This window comes from Pituophis catenifer, unplaced genomic scaffold (assembly GCF_029215685.1).
Source record: "Pituophis catenifer annectens isolate HBS135680 unplaced genomic scaffold, rPitCat1.0.hap2 SCAF_4, whole genome shotgun sequence".
In the NCBI taxonomy this organism is placed as follows: domain Eukaryota; kingdom Metazoa; phylum Chordata; class Lepidosauria; order Squamata; family Colubridae; genus Pituophis; species Pituophis catenifer.
Genome location: NW_027256884.1, coordinates 53,682,728 through 53,705,051, shown reverse-complemented (window position 1 = coordinate 53,705,051; position 22,324 = coordinate 53,682,728). Strand labels below are relative to the sequence as shown.

At 40.1% G+C, this 22,324-nt stretch overlaps 1 protein-coding gene across 1 annotated transcript in view; it reads left to right on the top strand.

Annotated features, from left to right (window-relative positions):
- The window catches only part of PHEX (phosphate regulating endopeptidase X-linked), a 294,767-nt gene that overhangs the window by 106,418 nt on the left and 166,025 nt on the right, over positions 1–22,324 (top strand). Inside the window, exons 10-11 of the mRNA XM_070943250.1 lie at positions 20,852–20,945; positions 21,455–21,583. Coding sequence (XP_070799351.1) covers positions 20,852–20,945; positions 21,455–21,583 — 223 coding nt within the window. The remainder of the gene's footprint in view (positions 1–20,851; positions 20,946–21,454; positions 21,584–22,324) is intronic.

The window sequence follows — 22,324 nt, the reverse complement described above, 5'->3', positions numbered from 1 at the left end:
TAACTGTGCGTTAATTTCTCCCTGGGAGGCTATATCCAGTTCCTCCTTACTACTTGGTCTTCTTCCACACCTCTCAGCTGATCCAAAAGTTCTTGTGCGGAGACAAGACTGTCAATCTTAATTCTTTTCCCTTGCCAGGTAATGAGCATTCCCTCTGGTAAAATCCATCTAAAGGGAATACTTCTCTTGTTTAGTTGTATCGCCAAGAACCTATAATCCCTTCTCAAATCTCGAACCCTCTTGGGAACTTGCTTCAATACTATTACCTCTTTGCCTTTAAAGCTTACAGGTTCTTCTCTTACTATATTGTATAGCATATCTTTCACTTTCCTTCGGGCAAATCTGACATGGACTTCTCGAGGGAGCTTGTTCCTCCTAGCGTAGTTGGTTTGTACCCTGTAAATTTCATCCAGCTCTTTTATAATATCATCTTTATCCTGTTGTAGTATTCCAGCTATTAAGTCTACCATAACATTTCCCAGATCTTCGTCTTTATCCTCTACCACTTTCTGGAAACGAAGGTAGAAAGCTGCCCAGTCCATCTCAAGCTGGATAATAGAGTCCTCCAACTCCCTATTCTGTGCCATTAATTTCTGGTCGATTGAGTTGAGGTTTCTCTCATTCTGCTCCACCCTCGTCTTGACCTTCTTTATCTTTTTCTCATTATTATGGATGGACTCCTGAATCTCACTCATTTTCTGGTCAATAGAATGGATATCAGTTTTAAGTTCTACATGATTATTGGTCATTTTTTCTTGTAACAGGAGCATAGTTTCTTGAATTGTTGACAAAGTCACCTGCATCGCTTGAATGGTTGGTAGCATTGCTGATTTGTCCACTTTTGTTAGCACCTCAGTGGGTTTTTGCAGAGCTGGAGAGGACATTGTTAATGCAGGGATAGATGACATTTTCTTCCCAGCCTTAAATACTGCCGATGAGATGCTTGTCATCTCCTTTAAGATTCTCTTCTGATTTGTCAAAATTACCTCGATGTTCTTCCAAATTATCATCCACTATCCTCTCTCTAATAGCAAGATTCACTTAATTCATCCAATCAAAAATTTACCCAATTTTCCTATCAACTCACAACAGTTCATTCAGCTGTTATTATTCAAGGTTATATATAAATAAGCTAGATGCAATTATCTAAACAAAGCCAATATACAATACTAAGTACTCATTCCAATTATAGTCAAAGTTATGTCTAAATATAGGTTAGATATAGTTGACTAATCCAGATCAATATATAATAATAAATACTCAGTCTCTTCAATATTCACTTTACAATATTCGTACAATCGTACTATTTCACACTTATTAAATTCGTTAAATATAGTCTATAAATTATTCTTATATAAACCTAAGTTAAATATAGATATAGGTATCAATTTACTAGAGATAGGAGGTTAACAGTTTAAGAAAAAGGGTTATACAATGGATTAAGATCTATTAGGCTTTTACAAGGTAATATATAGTTCACTCAGAAGGAAGTAAGAGAAGTTATCTAAAATAATTAATAAGAAAGAAAGAATTAATATCTATATAAATAGAGGGATGATTATAGAATAGTTAATAAGTTAATAAGTTAGTATTAATATTTATATTAGTAATTGATAAAGAATTCTATAAATAGTGTTTTAAAAATTCATTACTCTTATTTGTTTAATTGACTACCACCACAGTCAAGGGAATTCTTCCACGTAGAGAGATATTTCAGTTAATTAAGGGGAAATCTCAAATAAATCCAACGAGCAGCTAAGTCTTAATAAGCAGGAATACAGTTCAAAGAGAAGACCGCAGCTCAGAACGTTACAAAATCCTTCCTGTTGTCGAGCTTCAAATGCCCGTTGTGATTTATGCCTGCACTTCCGGTTTCTCCCTTCGGAGAGAGCCGGGTAGCTGAGAGTTGACAACAAAAAGTTATTGTTTCGATGATTCCTCGCAGTGTTATACACAAAATCTAGGTCTGAGCCTCTCTATCCACGTTCGCTACGGATTTAGAAAAATGTGCCAACAGCTGATTTTGCCTTCCCCCGCTTCAGCAAATTCTCCTTCCTCCTCGCAGCTTCGCCAGCGATCCACACGCAGTCAATCTGCTCTGTCACTTATACTCGCCGCCTTCCCACCGCCGTGAGCACTTTCAGCTGGCTACACTCGCAATTCCTTGAGATCTGCTCCCACGATCACCAGGGATTTATGGTTGGGTCTCCTTCTCACGTTAGCCGTCCCGAACTCCTCACTTCCTCGTTGTTGGTGGTAGTCGTGGCTTCGGGTCCGCCATTAAATGGCGGACGTGCCCATGCCGGTTTGACAGAGGAATCTGTCCAAGTGAGAGGCGCTTGCATGTCACTGTCCCACTTTCCAGATCCCCTCTCTAGTCCGAGACGCACTCCAGGCGATCTCGCCCCTCAGGGTCCCCAAGACACGGCGAAAAAGATAGTGCCGTGGAGCAGAGCTCGCTCACACAGCACCCTGTCGCCACGAATCCCAACCAGAAGTCCTTTTCCCACGTATCCATCATCACTGGTTCCTGAAAGTTTTGTGCCCATTTTATCATACAATCCTTAACCAATTCCGTTTCTGAATCTATTTCCAATAATGCATTATACAACCTTTTAATATGCATCTGACTTTGATCTCTAACCTGTTTCACCAGATTTTCCTCATTTTGCATAACACCAATTTTTTGATCTTCCCTCCATCTAGCTCAGCGGTTCTCAACCTGGGGATCGCGAACCCTTTGGGGGTCAAACGGCCATTTCACAGGGGTCGCCAAAGCCCTCTCTCGCCCCCCCGCCTTCACTCACCCTCACCCTCTGCCTCTGTTGGATCGCCGGCCGTTCGTTTACCCCGCCCACTCCCAATCTATTGCTGCCTCCGATGGCTAGAGGAAAAAAAACTGTTTAAAGTTTTGCCGCGGGGCTTCAAAGGGCCGCCCTAGAGCCAGTGGTGCAGCCGAACCCTTTGTTAAATTGCTGGCTTGCCTCGCCCCTCCGCACCACTATTTATTGCCAATAAATAGTGGTGGGCAAGGGGCGGGGGAGCCAGCAATTTAACAAAGGGTTCGGTGTTTTTTTGTAATTTTATTGGCCCCCGGAGCTTCAGCATAGGCTAATTAGCCCTTGCTTAGATCGGCTCCCGACCCCCAGCTGATTTGCTCTTAGCTGTTTTGGTCACGGCTCTTCTGCTTGCTTGGAAAGAGTGCAGTTTTTTTTTCCCCTAGCTATACTGAAAAACAAAAGAGAAAGTAAAGCAGGCTGTTGGCTTTGCACGTTGGAAAATTAGGCAGGCAGATTTCTTTTCTTTTTCCTCACCAAAAAAGGTAGGTGCAAACAACGGGAAATTGAGGGACAAAGAGGAGATTTTAAAACACAAAAGAAAAAAAGCTCTATTTAACTAGGGAATTGTAATAATTGAGATACTATTAATTGTATATTGTGTTGAAAGCAGAAATGGTTAAGTTGTGGTTTGGAGGAATATATGGGGGAAATTATGTGGTTTATTATTATTGGTAAATATAATTAATTGATTTGTAAGAAATTGGATTGCATGGAAATAATTGGAATATTCATGTTCTTATTGATTAATATACAAAAAAGGTAGTTATATAACTAATTGATTTATATTAAAATGTTGAATTTATATTAAACAACTGTAATATTACATAATTAACCAATGTGAGGATGGATATAAAAATAGATGACAATGGGAAGGGGTATAATATAGAATAGAAGGGAAAAATTGAATTTGATTAAGATTAGAGATGAGGATGAAGGGTAATATTGGTTTTCTACAAAAATAGATGAGGAATAAATATGGTAAAAAGGAAATATAGAAATTGTAAATTTATTTGAAATGACTAAACACTGTTTAAATTTATGAACCGGCCAAATACTCTGTTCAAAGAAAATACATTGTATGTTTGTATGTGTGTTTCTAATTATTGTTATTTATTCATATTTGTTCTCTTTTATTCTTTAAAGTTTAACAATTCATTCTTTATCTTAATATCTTTATATTTGTTTAGGGTTGGCTTTCTTCCCTTTCATCTTTTTTATGGTACAGCAATCTTTCTCCTCAAACCTACTACCTCTCTCTTTTCTTTCCTTCTTACTTTCTCTTCCTCCCCCTCTTCCTCTCCTCCCTACTTCCTTTCTCCTTCTCCTCCTCTCTTCCTCCCTCTCTTACCCTCACTCCTACTCTAATTTCCCTTCCCTTCCTTCATCCCTCTCTATTGCTGTATCCTTTTATGCATATGGACTACTCAGAGGGCTGAAAAAGTTATTTCTGACTGGTCTTCGCACTTTTGACCAGTCCTCGAACTTACGACTGTCCTCACATTTTACGTTTTTGCCCTATCTTGTCACCATGGTGAAGAGAAGCAGTTGTGAAATGAGTGACACGGTTGTTAAGAATGCTGCACGGGCATAAATGTGAGGATGGTCATAAGTGTGAGGACCAGTCAAAAGTGCGAGGACCTGTCAGAAATGAATTTTTTCAGCCCTCTGAGTAGTCCCTATACACATAGCCATGGCCACCCGGTCACATGACCAGCTAGCCACGCCCACCCAGTCACATGACCTCCAAGCCATGCCCACAAAATAAGCCACGCCCACAGAACCGGTAATAAAAAAATTTAGAATCCACCCCTGGTTGGGGGTCACCACAACATGAGGAACTGTATTAAAGGGTCGCGGCATTAGGAAGGTTGAGAACCACTGATCTAGCTTGAAGCTGACCATACTGAAACCAAGTATAAATTATCGCTTCTTCTTTTAATCCATCTAAAGATTTCAGTTGCAACTTACCCCTTTCCAAAAGAAGAAGCTCTTTATAAGTAATCACCTCTATTTTTTGCTCTATACTTATATTTTCTATTGCATATCTGGGATTTGCCCATATGGGTATCTTATAATTTAGCTTATATTGGTACTTTTTCCAAACCCTCAACAACGCATTTCTAAGTATATGACCCTTAAACACTTTATCCACTTTTTTTTCATATAACAGATAAGCATGCCATCCATATAACAAATCATAACTTTCTATGTTTAACATTCTTTCTTCAGTTAAGTTAAACCAATCACTAATTTGTGATAAAGCAGCTGCTTCATAATACAATCTTAAATTAGGCATTTTAAGACCTCCTCTCTCACGTATATCCTGTATAATTTTCAGTTTCACTCTTGGTTTCTTCCCACCCCAGATGAAAGTATTAACCCCTTTCTGCCATTCCATCAGATTTCCATCTTTCTTAAGCACTGGTATCATTTGAAACAAAAATAAAAACCTAGGTAGTACATTCATTTTTATTGCTGCTATCCTTCCCAGTAATGATAGTTGTAGCTTTTTCCAATTTTCCATTTCTTTCTGTACTTTTTGCCAAAGAGCTTCATAATTATTTTTAAACAGTTTCGTATTTGAGGCTGCAATATATTCTCCTAGATACTTAACCTTTTTAACTATTTCAAACCCCGTTATTCTCCCTAAATCTTCTCTTTGAGTTATGGACATATTTTTAGTTATCATCTTTGTCTTATGTAGATTTACTTTAAATCCAGATACTTTATCATATTGAGCTATTATGTCCAACATATAGGGAGCCCCTTCTATAGGTTGAGATAAAGTAACAACCAGATCATCTGCAAACGCTCTTAATCTATAACCCTGCTGTCTAATTACAATTCCTTTTATTTTATCAGAGTCACATAACTTATTCAACAAAACTTCTAAAGTTAAAATAAACAACAATGGTGACAAAGGACAACCCTGCCTAGTACCTTTCTCAATTTTAAACACATCTGTTAATCCTCCATTAACTATTATTTGTGCTGTTTGTTCCTGATATATTGTTCTAATTGAATGTATAAAATACTCCCCAAAATGCATTTTTTCTATTATCTTAAACAGAAATTGCCAATTCAATTGATCAAATGCTTTCTCTGCATCCAAAAATATGAACGCTGCAGGGACCTGGTTGTTTTTTTCCAAATATTCCAATAAGTTTATAATTTTTCTAACATTATATTTCATTTGCCTCCCTTTTATAAAGCCTGATTGATCATTATGAATTGTTTGTTGCATAACTGGCATTAGTCTATTCGCTAATATCTTAGCAAAAATTTTATAATCCGTGTTCAAAAGTGAAATTGGCCTAAAATTTTCAGGTTTAGTACAATTTTGATCTTCCTTCGGGATCAGTGAAACAAAAGCTGTTCTCCAAGAGGGTGGAACTCCTCCCCCTAATTGAATTTTACAAAATAGAACTCTAAGCGGTTCTACCATTTCAAGCTGTAAATTCTTATAATAAACAGCTGTTAATCCATCTGTTCCCGGAGCTTTCCCTATTTTTAATTGCTTAATTGCATCAATAATCTCCTCAGAAGTTATTGGTTGATTCAATCCTTCCCTCTGTTCCAACGTTAATTCAGGAATATTCCCTTCCTTTAAATATCTATCTATATCTATACCTTGTATTGAGTCACTAGCATATAACTTTGTATAAAATTCTAAAAAAGCCTTTTTGATCATATTCTGTTGGTAAACTTGCTTACCTCTAAATTCTATCTTACCAATGACTCATGATTTCTGTTTTTTCCTCAACATGTAGGCCAACCACCTACCTGGTTTATTGGCATTACAAAATGTATTATGTTTAGCATATTGTAAGCTAGTTGCCACCTGATCAGCCATTAACATATTAAATTGCCCTCGTAGTATATTTATTGTTTCTTTTACTTTCTTGTCTCCTGGATTAAATATAAGTAATTGTTCTTTCTTTTTTATTTCTTCCTCTATCTCTTTCCGCTTCTTTTGTTGTTTTAATCTATATTTATTATTCATATGTATTAACATACCCCTCATATAAGCCTTACTAGCATCCCAGACCATTTCCATAGAAGTACCCTTATTCATATTAATAACAAAAAATTCTTTCATTTGTTTTTTAAGCTCTTTCACATTTTTTTCATATCTAAATAAATTTTCATTTAACCTCCAAGACCTCCTTTCTCCCCTCTCCTGTTCAAATTCCACCCAAACCGGACTGTGATCAGTTAAAGTTCTTGGACATATCTTCGTCTTCTTCACCCTGGAAATAAAATCATTTGTGGTTAGTATAAAATCAATCCTGGAGAAGGATTGATATCTATCAGAAAAAAAAGTAAAGGCTCTTTCCTCCACGTTACGTTCTCTCCAAATATCTCTCAGTTCTATATCTTCCATCATATCAAAAAAAGATTTAGGTAATTTTGCACGTGTTGAGATCTTTGATAAACTTTTTTTATCTTTCTGTGTGTCTATTACTCCATTCCAGTCACCCATTAATATAAAAGATTTATAATCCCATTGTATTATTTTAGTATGTAAAAATTTATAAAACTTGTCTTGTTGCTGATTAGGGGCATATATTCCAATTAAAAGCATTTTTCCAGTCTGTGTTAATAATTCAATTGCAATATATCTTCCTTGATTATCTGCCTCAATTAAATTAGCTGATAATCCTTTCCTTACATATATGACTAGCCCATTTTTCTTCTCTGGCGCTGATGCCACAAAATGTGTACCTAATCTTGAATTTATCAGATATTTTTGGTCTAATAATCTAATATGTGTTTCTTGCAGACAAATAACATCATTGTTAAATTGTTTCAAGTAGTGAAATACTTTCTTTCTTTTTTGTGGTGAATTTAAGCCATTGACATTCCAAGATAGGAATTTAGTTGCTGTCTAGCTTTTCGAAGCCGTATGAGCATCAGCTGAAGCTCCTCCTCCACCTTACTCTTCGGCCTAGCCCCCCCCCCACTGCTTCTGTTTTTTGAACTTCTTGAGATAAATCTTGAGATTGTTGCCTTTTTGATTGTTGTTCTTGAAGTTTATAAGTTGATCGGGTCAGTCGTTGTGCTTTTGGCTCTCCCTTCTTAGGTGGTTCCAAAGTTGGGGGTAAACCCCCAAGATCCAAATCTTCTTCCAGATAATTCCTCCAGCTGCAACCTCCGCATAAGTTTGTATTTGCTTTCCATCTTTTTCTTGTTGTATCATCTCCATTTTCTTTCTCCCCCCCCCCGGTGAGGGTGGGTATCCAGCCTTTAAAACATTTACATAAAAATCTTTTGCCTTCCAGACTGTGTTTAATCAGTATCTTTCTCCATTATAAGTCACTATTAGACCAGTTGGAACGTCCCATCTGTATGCCACTTGTTGATTCTCAGCTCATTTACCAAAAAGCCAAAGTCTTTTCTACTTCTCAGCATCTTTGGAGGAATCTCTTTCAAAACCACCACCTCTTGCCCAGCCACCTGAACTTTATTCTTGTAGGAAGCTTGTAAAATATCATTTCTGATCCTCCTGGTTGTAAAATAAATCACCACATCTCTTGGCAGCTGTCTTTATCTTGCCAGCCAGGAGTTAACCCTGTAAATTTTATCAATTTGGCTTGCCACATCTTCTGGTCTTTCTTTAATTATCTCTGCAATAGCATCAGCACAAATATCTTTTAAATTTTCTTTGCTGTTTTCTTTCAGGCCTCTCAATCTCAAAGCAAATTCCATGGATCTGTATTGTAACATTACCAGTTCATCATCCACTTTCTCTGTTTTGGTCATTACATCTCCCATTTTGCTTTCCAAATTTAAATTGGCTTCATTAATTCCTTCCACTTTCCCATCAAGCTGGATAACAAGTTTTGACAATCCTGATACAGCATAAACAATATCATCTCTTATTTCATCGTGTTTTCCTGCAACCACTTCTTTAATTGATCTTATGTCCTCCTCAACTTTCTTTAATTTCCCTTCCACAAGTACTGTTAAGTTATTCATTGCTGTGGCTTGATTATTCATAGCTTCTTTCATTGCTGTTGCTTGATTATTCATGGCTTCTTTCATAAATTCTTTAAAATCATTAAGAGCAGCCTCCTGACTCTGTAAATCAGCCGGAAGTTGTGCTTTCTGTGTCACCACTGAGACAACTGGAGAACCTCTCCCTCCATTAACAACTCCTGGTTTCACTTGTTTAGAAGCCATTTTCCCCCTTTTAAAAAGATCTTTTTTCTCTCTTTTTTTTTCCAAAGCCACAAAGTCCCTTAAACAACTTTAAAATGTTTGTAATTTATAGTCTCTAATTTATCAGGCAAGATAGTTTTTTTTCTCCACAAGCTCTCACTTCCCAGCAGTTAATAAGCAGCTAATCCACTCTCCCAGTGCAAAGTTCTCAATAAGCACTTTCGTTTCTGGCTTTCACTTTCAAAACCATAACAAAGACGCCATCTTCAGCCTCCAGCTCAATGAAATTCAGTTTGAAACAAAGTAACTCCGGAGTTAAGCTCTGTACTTTTAAGGCTTGTTCTCCTGTTTCCACTCTGCCTGCGCTTGTAATCAGTCAGACTCACTTTTGACAGCAGGATCGGATCGCGGCTTCTCGCTCTGCTTTCGCAGAGTCGTCCTGGCTTCGGAGCTTCTTGGCGGGCTGACTAGGGAGCTCTCACCCACCAAGCCTCTGGAAATATTCCAAAGGACTTTTGGGGAGCTCTACTCTCACCCACCAGCTCTCCTCTCCTTCTTTTCCCGAAAGGGAGGTTTTTCAGCCACCAGACAGCCGATTTATGCTGTCAAAGCGGCTTTTACGAAGACACAGGGTTGGCGGTCTAAGAAGACCGTCCACGAAGCCTGTGGTGCCAACCGGAAGTCCAGAACTGCTCTTCTAACAGACTTCCAAACTGCTCACAGTTGTTTAATGGAAGATCCTAGAAGAGTTAAGACCTAAGACCTAAGACCAAATAGCTAAAATGAGTGAAGATCGAAGAGCAAAGAGTTTCTGACAAGAATCTCGTTTTATACTGCTAACTATGACAGTTACGGTATGACCCTGGAGATTCAAACATATTAGCTGCCCTCTGATTGGCTTATGTATCTGTCTATTCCAAAAGCCATTAATAGGCACAGCTATAGAGAAATAAATTTTCTCTAACAGTTTCCATACCAACCTGTGATGCTTGGTGGCAGGGAAAAAACATTGACTGCTCTCCTTAACTTCAGAAAGAATCTGGCTGCATGGTGCCTTTTCTGACTAACGTTTTTTTTCTCAAAAGGCAGAAGCTTTTTGTGAGCTGTAGCTCACTTCATCAAAAAAACAGATGGAAGCTTTTCTGACGAAGTGAGCTACAGCTCACAAAAAGCTTCTGCCTTTTGAGAAAAATTGTTAATCGGAAAAGTTCTACCAAACTCCTCGTTTTTTGACACTATAGACTAACATGGCTTCCTCTGCTACAATGTCTCCTTAATTTGACACTAAAATAGTAAAAATAGTATTGGTCATCAGCTTTATTACAATAGTGGACTAGATTGGCACTGGACTATTGTTTTTTTTTTAAATGGTCATTAGGCAGAGAACTGATTGTTAAATTATTTGAATCCCACCACTGACTGAACCCAGCATAAAACTCTGGCACACATGCACATCTATTACAAAATCACTTCTTTTGCTATCTTCCAGACAGGATATAGATAGATAGATAGATAGAGAAGTTTCAACTTGAATGCCTAGTGATATGATATGATAATATTAACATCCCTTTTATATATTTAAACCTCCAACTTGGTCCACCACAATATTAATCTCTAATCAATAAGGAACTATGTGACCAAAGCATAGACACTAAAGTTCCTTGATATTTATTACTTCTCCAGCTTAAGGCAAGATTACAGCCAACCTTTCTGAAACATCCAAAATGCCTAATATATTCAGTTTGCCAAAACTATAATATAGTACTATAGATTCTAAAAACAGATTATGTTGATGATAGACTATGATCAAGTACTTATTGCATTCAAGTGATATACTATGGACTTGGAAAGTCAGTCAGACTAATCTACCCTACCAAAGAATGTCTTTCTGCATAATCAATCCTCTTTTTTCCTCTTTTTTCAAGCTGGCAAGGTATTTAAATCAAATAATCTTTCCTAAATTTTGAACAATATCAGCATTGCTGCTGTAAAACATTAATGCATGTTTTAATGGTTTCCAACAGTTCTTCATGGGAAGTATTACAAAGTTCCTTACGGAGAAGTACCCATTGAATCAGTATTCCATGTGTTCTTATATTTCACTTTCCACAAGGACTCAAGTTCTGTTTCATAACTCCCTACTTGCTGAAGTCCATAGGCAATTCTGATTTATTTTATTTGTGATTATTCCTATCAGACCAGTTCATTTCCATTTCTTTTAATGTAACAAAATATTGTTACACTTTTGGAAAACTCCACACATGTTGATCATCATGATGGTCTAATTACAGTTTTATGCTTGTTTTTTACTTACATGAAACAGAAACTATTAATCTGTTTAATTCTATGGAACTGTTTTTAAAGATTAAAAAATAATAAAAAACATACTTAAAACTTTGTACATCATAAAGCTTTTGTTTTGCAATACAGGATATTCCATGTCATAAAAAAATTAATATTATTTCTTAGATTTAACAGATTAACAGAGTTGGAAGGGACCTTGTAGGTCATCTAGTCCAACCCCTGCCCAAGCAGGAGACCCTACACTATTTCTGACAGATGGCAGTCCAGTCTCTTCTTGAAAGCTTCCAGTGATGAAGCTCCCACAGCTTCTAAAGGCAAGCTGTTCCATTGGTTGATGGTTCTCACCAGCAATGAAATTCACTTACCTTCGCTACCGGTTCGGGAACAGGAGCGCATGGGAGCCTTCTGCGCATGTGCAGAGGGTGAAAAACAGGACATAATGACATCCCGGTGGGTGGGAGGAGCCTCCTACTGCCGGCGCTACTGGCTCACATGAACTGGATAGAACCGGACGGATTATACTGCTGGTTCTCACTGTCAGAAAATTTCTCCTTATTTCCAGGTTGAATCTCTCCGTGTTCAGTTTCCATCCATTATTCCTTGTCTGGCCTTCAGGTGCTTTGGAAAATAGCTTGACCCCTTCCTCTCTGTGGCAGCCCCTCAAGTATTGGAAGATGGCTATCATGTCTCCCCTGGTCCTTCTCTTCACTAGCCTAGCCATATCCAGTTCCTGTAACCATTTATTGTATGTTTTAGCCTCTAGTCCCCTAATCATCTTAGTTGCTCTTCTCTGCACTCTTTCTAGAGTCTCAACATCTTTTTATAGTGTGGTGACCAAAACTGGATGCAGTATTCTAGGTGTGGTCCAGTGGTGGGATTCAGCCAGTTCGCACCACTTTGGGAGAACCGGTTGTTAACTTTCTGAGTAGTTTGGCAAACTGGTTGTTGGAAGAAATCATTAGGGCAGAGAACCGGTTGTTAAATTACTTGAATCCCACCACTGGTGTGGTCATACTAAGGCTTTATAGAGTGATATTAGTACCTCACTTGATTTTGATTATATTCCTCTGTTAAAGCAATTTAGGATTGCATTGGCTTTTTTGACTGCCGCCACACACTGTTGGCTCATATTTAATTGGTTGTCCACTAAGACTCCAAGATCCCTCTCACATTTACTGCTATTAAGCCTAGTTTCACCCAGTCTATATGTGTACTTTTGGTTTTTCTTGCCTAAGTTTAAGACTTTACTTTTCTTTACATTGAATTTCATTTTGTTAAATAGGGCCCAGTATTCAAGTCTGCCAAGATCCATCTGGATCTTGAGACTATCATCTACAGTGTTAGCTATTCCTGCCAGTTTAGTATCATCTACAAATTTCCCCTTCTATTCCCTCATCTAAGTCATTTATGAAGATTTTGAAGAGTACTGGGCCTAAGATTTATGAAGATATTGAAGAGTACTGGGCCTAAGCTGACTTTGTATAAATATACAAAAAGGATGAAGGCTATTGCTGAGCACATTGTAAGCCGCCCTGAGTCTCCGGAGAAGGGCGGCATATAAATCAAATTAAAAAAAAAAAAAAAGATGGAACCTTGTGGTACTCCACTGTTTACTTCCCTCCATGTAGACGTAGTACCATTAAGGATTACCCATTGAGTACGGTTTGCCAGCCAGTTACAAATCCATGATCATGATGATTTTTTGTGTAGCTTCTTTGAAAGTCTTCTGCAATGTAGATAAAATTTATGGAATTTCAGAGACTGCTAAAAGATGAGGCTAAAAAGGAACACAACAGATGTTTTAACTGAATATTTTGCCATGGCTATTTTATATTCTGTATGAAGGATATCAAAGGATTCTTTAGGATGTAGTTAAATTCTCTGGGCAACAGACAGAAGCAACATATCATCATAGTAGTAGTATAGAAGTATTTATAGTAACCGCACTTAGCAATCATTATGAATTATTATGTATAATGTGCATTATGGTATGTGTCCCTAAAGTGCCTTCATAACTGGAGTCTTCTTAATGTGATTTTTAAATGGTTCCTTACTCACTTGATTGCTCCGACTTTGGCCTCTCTCTTCTGTCCTGTAATGTTTAAAGTGAAATCATCATTTTTGCATGAAAGCAGGAATTTTGAAATGAAAATCCTGGTTGTTTGCCTTCTAAAAATTAGTTATTAACTTATTTATTTTAAAAAATATTTAAAAGAAAGCAACATTGGTTTTTATTTCAAAATATTTATCAGTTTAGAAGTCACATTCACTTGCACTATATTCTTTAATTTTTTCATCTATTTTTTTCATAAATTTAAAAGTCCACATGTACTAATTTTTCTGTCTTCATAAAAGGCAAAGTAGAACCTTGGTATAGTCAATATTTTAATAATTCTATTAAATGTTTGAAGTAGAAAATGCTGGGTCATCATCCTTAGTTTTGCCCTTCCTTAAAACAAGTTGGTTCTCAATTATAGCTTGAGCCATTTGTTGCTCTTTGTTCCTCAGGAATCTTATAGCAAAAAATCAACTCTTGTTTGTAACACCTTGAAACCAAACTGATGGATTAATAACATAGCCTTGCTCCTAGCATTGGATTAATACGGTCTTTTGATTTCATCTGGCTCCAATTCTATCAAAGCAGTAGTATTCTGTATTAAAACTGATAAAGTCAGAATGCATTACTCCATGTCAGGCAAGAAAAAAGCCAGTTGATTCCAGTCAAATTTTGCACATTTTCTTGAGAGAAAAATATCATGTTCAAGCTTTCCCAACAGTGTTTTCTAGGCTCAGTAGAATTTTGAGTTAAGGGATGGAATATTTAAATACAGAATAAACCACTCATTTTATTGACAGATGGTCGTGTGATATCATTTGGTGGAGCTGGGGTAAGTCTCGATTGTTTCTATGTCTACTAATAATCTGCTTAAAAGGTCGTAGGCCAAAGGTTCCCTTTCTCAGCTCACAGCATCCTTAATGTCACAAAAATATGATTGTTGCAAAACCTATCTTTGCAAATAGATTTCCTATGTTGTCTCTGTGAGATCACTGTAGTGCCCCGTGGTGCCTGAGCACACAGTTTGGGGAATTGCAGCCAGAGGTATTCTGTGTACAAAATTTCACTCATTCAAATATTACTCAAAATATATATTTTTATTTTTTTAAAGAAGCAAAATCAGAATCAGAATAGAGCTGGAAGGGACCTTGGAGGTCTTCTAGTCCAACCTGCTGCTCAAGCAGGAAATCCTATACCATTTCAGAAAAGTGACTGTCCAGTCTCTTCTTAAAAACCTCCAGTGATGGTGCACCCATAATGTCTGAAGGCAAGCTGTTCCACTGATTAATTGTCCTGTTAGGAAGTTTCTCCTCAATTTCAGGTTTCTTCTTTCCTTGGTTAGTTTCCATCCATTGTTTCTTGTCTTGCCTTCTGGTGCTTTGGAAAATAAATTGACCCCCTCCTCTTTGTGGCAGTCTCTCAAATACTAGAATACTGCTATTATGTCCCTCCCAGTCCTTCTTTTCTCTAGACTAGCCAAACCCAAATCCTGCAACCTGTTGAGTTGGGCGATTGAGGAGGCAGAAGCAAGGTAGTTACAACAGCTCTTTAATGTAGAGTGAGACTTCAGCAAAAGTTACAGGCAAACAGCCCTCCTTATATACCCAGCCAGCAGGGCAGCTGACCAATCACAAGTGACCTATTGTTGTTTAAATCTCCCACCAAAACTATATACATAACACCCTTCCCCTCCCAGAAGGCACTTAGTCTATACATTTGCATACAAAATCGCGCAGGTGACCAGGGCGTGTCCGGGCCCTAGTTGACCTGCGCAGTTCAGTTTGAGGCATGGCGTCGAGCCGGTTGGAGGGACCTTTTGTTTCTCCAGGCTCCGCCAATGGAACCTCCTGGATTTTGTCGGGGGCGTTGGAGTCTTCGGCTGGGAGTGGCATCTCGCTGGGGCGGTGCTGGAACGCGGAGTCCGCAGCTAAGTCTTCCGACCTTCTCGGGCTTGAGTTAGCTGTTGTAGGAAAACTTTGGTAGTCTGGGGCTGACATTTCTGACATTTCTGGCTGTCCGGCCAACCTCTTTCTAAGTTGATCGATGTACCTATGCCAGATCCTTCCATCTCCCACATCCACTGTGTATGATTTGGGCCCCTTTATCTCAGAGATCACCCCGGCCACACATAGGGGACCCTCTGAGTAATTCCTAGTGAACACCGGTGTTCCTATCTGAAACCCGCGTAACTTCTGGCCGGCCCCTCTAAACCCGTCCAGGGAGTAGTTGGGGTGCAGTCCGTCCAAGGTACACCTGAGCTTTCTACCCATGAGGAGTTCGGCTGGACTGCGCCCTGTGGTTGTACAAGGGGTAGCATGTTGGACTGCTAAGAATTTGTCTATTTGGGCTTGCCAGTCCCCCACGTCCAGCCGTGCCAGTGCCTCTTTGGCAGTTCTTACAAATCTCTCAGCCAATCCATTACTGGCCGGATGAAATGGGGCTGAGAGTGCGTGCCGGATGCCTAATTCTGCCAAGTACTCCTCAAATTGTGTGGTGGTGAATTGGGGCCCGTTATCCGACACTAGGGTGTCGGGCAGCCCATGGGTGGCAAAGAGTTTGCAGAGTGCAAGACTGCTTCGGCAGTCATGGATGGCATGAGAATGATCTCGAGCCACTTTGAAAAGGCGTCGACGATCACCATAAAGGTTTGGCCATGGAAAGGCCCTGCGAAATCTATGTGAATCCTTGACCAGGGCCCCTGGGGATGCTCCCATTCCCTGACCGGTGCTGTGGGGGGATCTGGCCTGGACTCTTGACAGGGGTTACATCCATTTGTGGCCACCATACATAACTCCTAGCTAGACCCTTCATTCGTACAATTCCTGGGTGCCCTTCATGTAACAGTTTTAAAACTTTTTCCCTTAAGCATAAGGACACAATGACGCGGTCACCCCATAACAAACAACCCCCTTGCATAGACAGTTCATTTTATTTAGTAAAGAATGCTTTGAATTCCCCACCCTCCGTCTTTGCTGGCCAACCCCTCGTGACCCAACTCATGACAGTTCTCAGCACATGGTCTTTAGCTGAGGCTCTTGCTACTTCCATTGAAGTAAGAGGCCCCGAGTTCAAAACATCAATAAGGAGAACTGGTGCCTCCGGGGTTGGGTCTTCTAAGAGGTCCGGTAGCGGGCAGCGGCTGAGGGCGTCAGCATGTCCCAGACTCAGTCCCGGTCAGTGGACAAGTTGGTAGGAGTAAGCTGCCAGGAATATGGTCCACCATGTCATATGTGGAGACAAGGCAGCGCGGGTGGGCCAATCCCCAGCCAGGAGGGCCAAAAATGAACGATGGTCCATGACCAATTCAAAATGTCGGCCGAATAGATATTTGTGAAATTTCTTGACCCCTGACACTGCTGCGAGGGCTTCCCTGTCCAGCTGGATGTAGTTCCATTCCACGCTGGACAGGGTTCGTGAGTAGTAGGCCATGGGTGCCTCTAGCCTATTCGGTAGTCTATGGCTCAATATGGCTCCCACGTCAAAGGGGAGACTAGAACAAGTGGTAGCGTATACTGAATCAGGAAACTGTCCGCGGATAGGAGTTTTTTCACTGTGTTGAATGCGTCAGCTTCAAACTTCCCCCAGACCCAAGGTGAATTTTTGGCCAGTAACCGATGTAGCGACTCAGTGACCGTTACCTTGTCTCTTAGGAATATGGCGTAAAAGTTGAGGAGACCCAAGAAAGCCTGTAGCTCCGCTTTGTTTTTTGGTGTGGGCGTGTTCTGGATGGCCCTTATTTTGCTCTCGGTGGGGTGTATTCCCGATCCGTCCACCTGGTACCCCAAGAATTCCACCGAGAGGACTGCAATCATGCACTTAGTCCGTTTTACACGCAGTCCAGCCTCCCTGAATTTGGCCAACACCCGCCTTAGTCTGTCCCCTAGCTGTTTCTCATCTGTTGCGCTAATGAGTACATCATCAAAGTAGGGCACCACCCCTGGCAGTCCTTGTAAAAGATGCTCCATGGTACTTTGAAACAGTCTGGGGGCTATGCTGACTCCGAATTGGAGTCTGGTGCACTTGAATGCACCTCTGTGGGTGACTATAGTCTGTGTTTCCATGGTAGCGCCATCTACCGGTAGTTGCTGGTACGCCTGCGCAAGATTGAGTTTCGGGAAGATCTTGCCAGGGCCCAGCGAATGGAGCAGATGATGCACCAGAGCCTGGTGGCACAACAGACTAATAGCCTGTTATTAACATTCAGCTGCCTGCAATTACTGCAAGTTTGAATCTCCCCAGGCTCAAGGTTGACTCAGCCTTCCATCCTTTCTAAGGTAGGTAAATTGAGGACCCAGTTTGTGGGGGCAATAAGATGACTTTGTATAAATATAGAAAAGTATGAAGGCTATTGCTTAACGCATTGTAAGCTGCCCTGAGTCTCCAGAGAAGGGCGGCATAAAAATCAAATTTTTTAAAAAAATTGGGACAGGGTATGCACTCTGCTGAAGGGCCTTATTTAAGGTACATTTGTTGTCTGCGCAGATGCGCACAGACCCATCTGATTTGACCGGGGTCACTATTGGGGTCTCCATTTAGCGTGGTCTACTGGGACTAACACCCCTTGCTTGATTAGTTTATCCAATTCCAAGTCAATTTTGAGTTTGAGTGCAAAAGGCACTCGCCTAGCTTTCAGTCTGATCGGAGCTACGTTGGGGTCTAGGTTAAAGGAAATAGGGGTCCCCACTTACTTGCCCAGCCGGTCGTCAAAGATGTATTGGAACTCCTGCGTGAGGTCGTCCTTCAGGGTGCTGCCACAGGAATCCCATTCCTAGGGCCTTGAACCAGTCCAGCCCTAGGAGGCTCGGTAGTGTCTCGCTGACCACGGTGAGGGGTAGCTTCTTCCGGTACTCATCATAGGTGACCTGGAACGTGCCCACTCCAGCTACAGGGATGTTGTTTCCCTGGTAGTCTCGCAGCCAGATTCGTTGGATCTGGAGCCGGCTCTTCTTGATGTTGGGAAGGGCGGCCTTCAGGGTAGCCCAGGACATGATGGACAGGGATGACCCGGTGTCGATCTCCGTCTCGCAGGGTTGTCCTTCGATCTCGACCATTGTGTGGACTTTTTTCTCGATGGTTGTGCTGGCCTGGCCAATCAAGGTGCTGCAGGTCTCGTGGCTTTGAAATTCGTGCCGTTTCCTCTGGTCACCATCTTTACTGGCCTGCTTGTGCCACGCTGGCTCTGATTGGTTGAAGTTATTCCGAGGCTTGTGGTTGACTGGTAGGCTTGCCCTGCAGACTCTCGCCAGATGCCCCTTCTTCTCGCAATGCCTGCAGATGGCATCCCTGAACTTACAGGATTGCCTCTGTTGTGCTCCTCCGCAGCTCGAGCAGCTTCCTTGTCGCTCTGTCTGCTCCCGTGTTTGTCTCTCCATTTGGAAGACGTCCTCCTCTGACTCTTCCTCACTGCTGGTCTGGGTGGATTCTCGGTGCACTGGTGCCGACCTCGGGGTTTCCTTCGGGTTAGCTGGTCGTTGCAGTGTCTTCGCAGCCTTGGTCGATGACTCATGTGCCCTGGCCTCGTTGAAAGAGTCAGATTCTGTCTCGTGAGCAACCTTCTCTGTAAGCGTATATCTCACACTCCACAGATTAGTTGCTCTAGGAGCGCGTCATCGAGATCCCGGTATTCGCAATGGAGGGCGACCATGTACGCGCTGATCAGCTCTCCTTCATGCTGTACTCATTGCCGGAGCTCATAGCGCTGCACAAACTTCGATGAGCGTGGCTTGTAGCACTTCCCACGAGACGGTCTGGATCGGTGTCGGCTCCAAGAGTGACTCCACCATGTCGAAGACCTCTGGCCCGCAGTGGCTCAGGAACAGGGCCCTCTTTCGGTTTCCGAGTGGCCCTGCATGTTGCTGCTTCCAGGGCGCATTCGAATCGGATCATGTACGACCCCCACTTCTCTCTGTCCGGGTCGAAAGGCTTTGGCAGTACGAAGGCAGACATCGTAGTCCTGTTGTGTATGGCTCGTCAGCCTGGCTGAATCCACTGTAGGTAGTTCTTTTTCGGCTTGCTTCTCAGTGCCTCAATCCCACCTTCGTCGCCAATGTTGAGTTGGGCGATTGAGGAGGCAGAAGCAAAGTAGTGACAACAGGTCTTTAATGTACAGTGAGACTTCAGCAAAAGTTACAGGCAAACAGCCCTCCTTATATACCCGGCCAGCCGGGCAGCTGACCAATCACAAGTGACCTATTGTTGTCTAAATCTCCCACCAAAACTAGATACATAATACAACCGTTTTTCATGTTTTAATCTCCAGGCCTTTCATCATCTTAGTTGCTCTTCTTTGCACTTTTTTCAAAGTCTCAACATCTTTTTTTGTAATGTGACCAAAATTGGATGCAGTATTCCAGGTGTGGTCTTACTAAGGCTTTATAAAGTGTGATTTTATGCCTCTATTTATACAACCAAGGATTGTATTAGCTTTTTTGGCTGCTGCTGCACATTCCTGCCCAGGTGTAAAACCTTGCTTTTCTCCACATTAAATTTCATTTTGTTGGATAGGGCCCATTGTTCAAGTCCGTCATGATCTTTTTGGATCCTGAGCTTGTCTTCTGGGGTGTTGGTTATTCCTGTCAATTTAGTGACATCTGCAAATTTGATGAGTTCCCCTTCTATTCCCTCATCTAAGTCATTTATGAAGATTTATGAAGAAGTCAAAGATCAAAATATGTCTCAAAGTATTCTATTCTTTCAGACTAAGCTTTTAAAAATGTTTGCCTATTCGCAATGTTTAATTACTTAACATCCTTTATATAGCTTAAGTCATTTAGCCTTAAAATGATCTGGCATGTAATTATTCATAGTATACCTAAAATGCTACAGATGTTGTAGCATTAGGTACAAACAGCAGAGGCACTATATTTCTATTTTATCAAATTTATTTTTTAAGGTTTATATTGATCTTGTGATTGCATTGATCAACTATCAACTATTAACTATCCAGAATAATGCAGGTTACACTGGAAGAGCAGAGCAACATCTTTCCCAATAAACAATATTCTTACTATATTCCTTGGAATTATATATTTAGCTCCAGTATGCAACATGCCATTAAGAAATTGATTTATAAGCCTTTCTGAAGCTCTAGCAGCTAAAACATTCAAGATGCTTATTTAATTTTTTAGTGACAACTTTTAAATTATGATTAATCAATTAAAACTATACTAATGAATGCTATAAAAGTTATTAAAAGGGAGGCTGGGTGACTGCACCAGTGACTCTTTCTTGTCTCAACCCACCCCACAGAATTGTTAGACCTTTAAGACTAAATCCTAAATCAGGATATTCAAAAAGAAAATGTCCTCACTTATTTACATTATGGCAATTATGATGCAGTCTCTTCATTCTACTGTAATGTAGAATTAATTTCTAAGTAAGTTGATATTGCAGTGAATAAGAAATTTAAAAAATATTTACGTATATTTCTATTATTGGCTGTACATTGGAACACATAGATCTAACTGGTCTTCATTTGTATGTATTACAGGACTATTGCCAACTATCTGGTATGGAGAATGGTTTATTCAAGAATATTCAACCTCAGTCGACGGTTTCAGTATAGGTGGCTAGAATTTTCTAGGGTAAGTATGAGACATCAATATCCCTGTTATCCATGCCTATAAGATCAATAACAGCATTTGATATCCATATTTCATGAACTACTGTAATTTGATATAGCCCACCTGAACCAAAAGCTTTTATAGAAGTCAATGCATATTGAACTTCTAACCTTTCCCATGTCTTTGGGATTTGGATCCTGACAACAATTTTTTTAAAAGAAAACTTTAGAGTTTTTTTGTTATTTGAAAAATTTATACGGCCAACTATATTATATAAAATCACTCTCAATGGCTAACAATTAACAGAACACAGAAAATTTAAAAAAATTCTTACATAACACCAAGTGCTGTAATGTTTCCATCACAAAAACATAAATGCCAGGCTTACCTCCCACCCTGGTCCAATGCTTATGGGGAAAAACCAGGTCTTAATGGCCTTTAAGAAGACAAGGAGGGTAGGGTTGCTCTGTACAGCTACAGAAAAGGCTATACCAGAATTTACCATAATATATCAATTTTAACTCAAACAGGTAATCCAGGGAACAGCATCTTTAGTGCCTCAATGGGATAAATGTGTAAACTTCATAGAAAATGCTCTCCCATATGTTGTTGGCAAAATATTTGTAGAACTACATTTCCAAGAAGATAAGAGAGAAATGGTAGGTTTTATTTTGTTTTATTAAATTTTTTAATATTTGTTTGATTGTTTCAACACAGTAAACAATAGTAGAAGAGTTCACAGCAATTATACAAAATTAGGGAATTAATATTATTCTATTGTGGAAAATGAAGAGTCCCAGCTTCAGGAACAAATCATATCCATATGAAATCTATAAGGTATAGATATTATAGTTTACTTAGGACCAGTTGGGTAGAAATGAATAACTCTTTTTCTGTCTTTGAACTGAGTTAGATAAAAATAGCCGTCTTAACTTCTAACTGCTACATTTAACATAGTTTTGTACCAATTTTGCAGCATTTTATTCCAAAAAGCCTGAGTTTTGTATCACTGTAGATAAGGGAATACAGACATTTCAAGATAGGATTCTAGGAAATTATAGTGTTGTTTTCACTCAGTATACATGCTAGCATTTGGTACCAATTATATTGTTTTGTTCCATCAACTCGAAGTTTTTCAACCCCATCAAAACTAGGCCACTTACCGTATTTTTCAGAGTATAAGACGCACCTTTTCCCCCCCCCTAAAAAGGGATGAAAATTTAGGTGTGTCTTATACACCGAATGTAGCCCTCCCCACCCACTGGCCCCCGCCCTTTGGCCTGTGCCTCGCAGCAAGCAAACAGCAAGAAAAAACAGCTCCTTTCAGCTTCAGCATAGACTAATTAGCACAAGTTGATTAGATCGGCCTCCCGACTCTCAGGTGATTTCCTCTCAGCTGT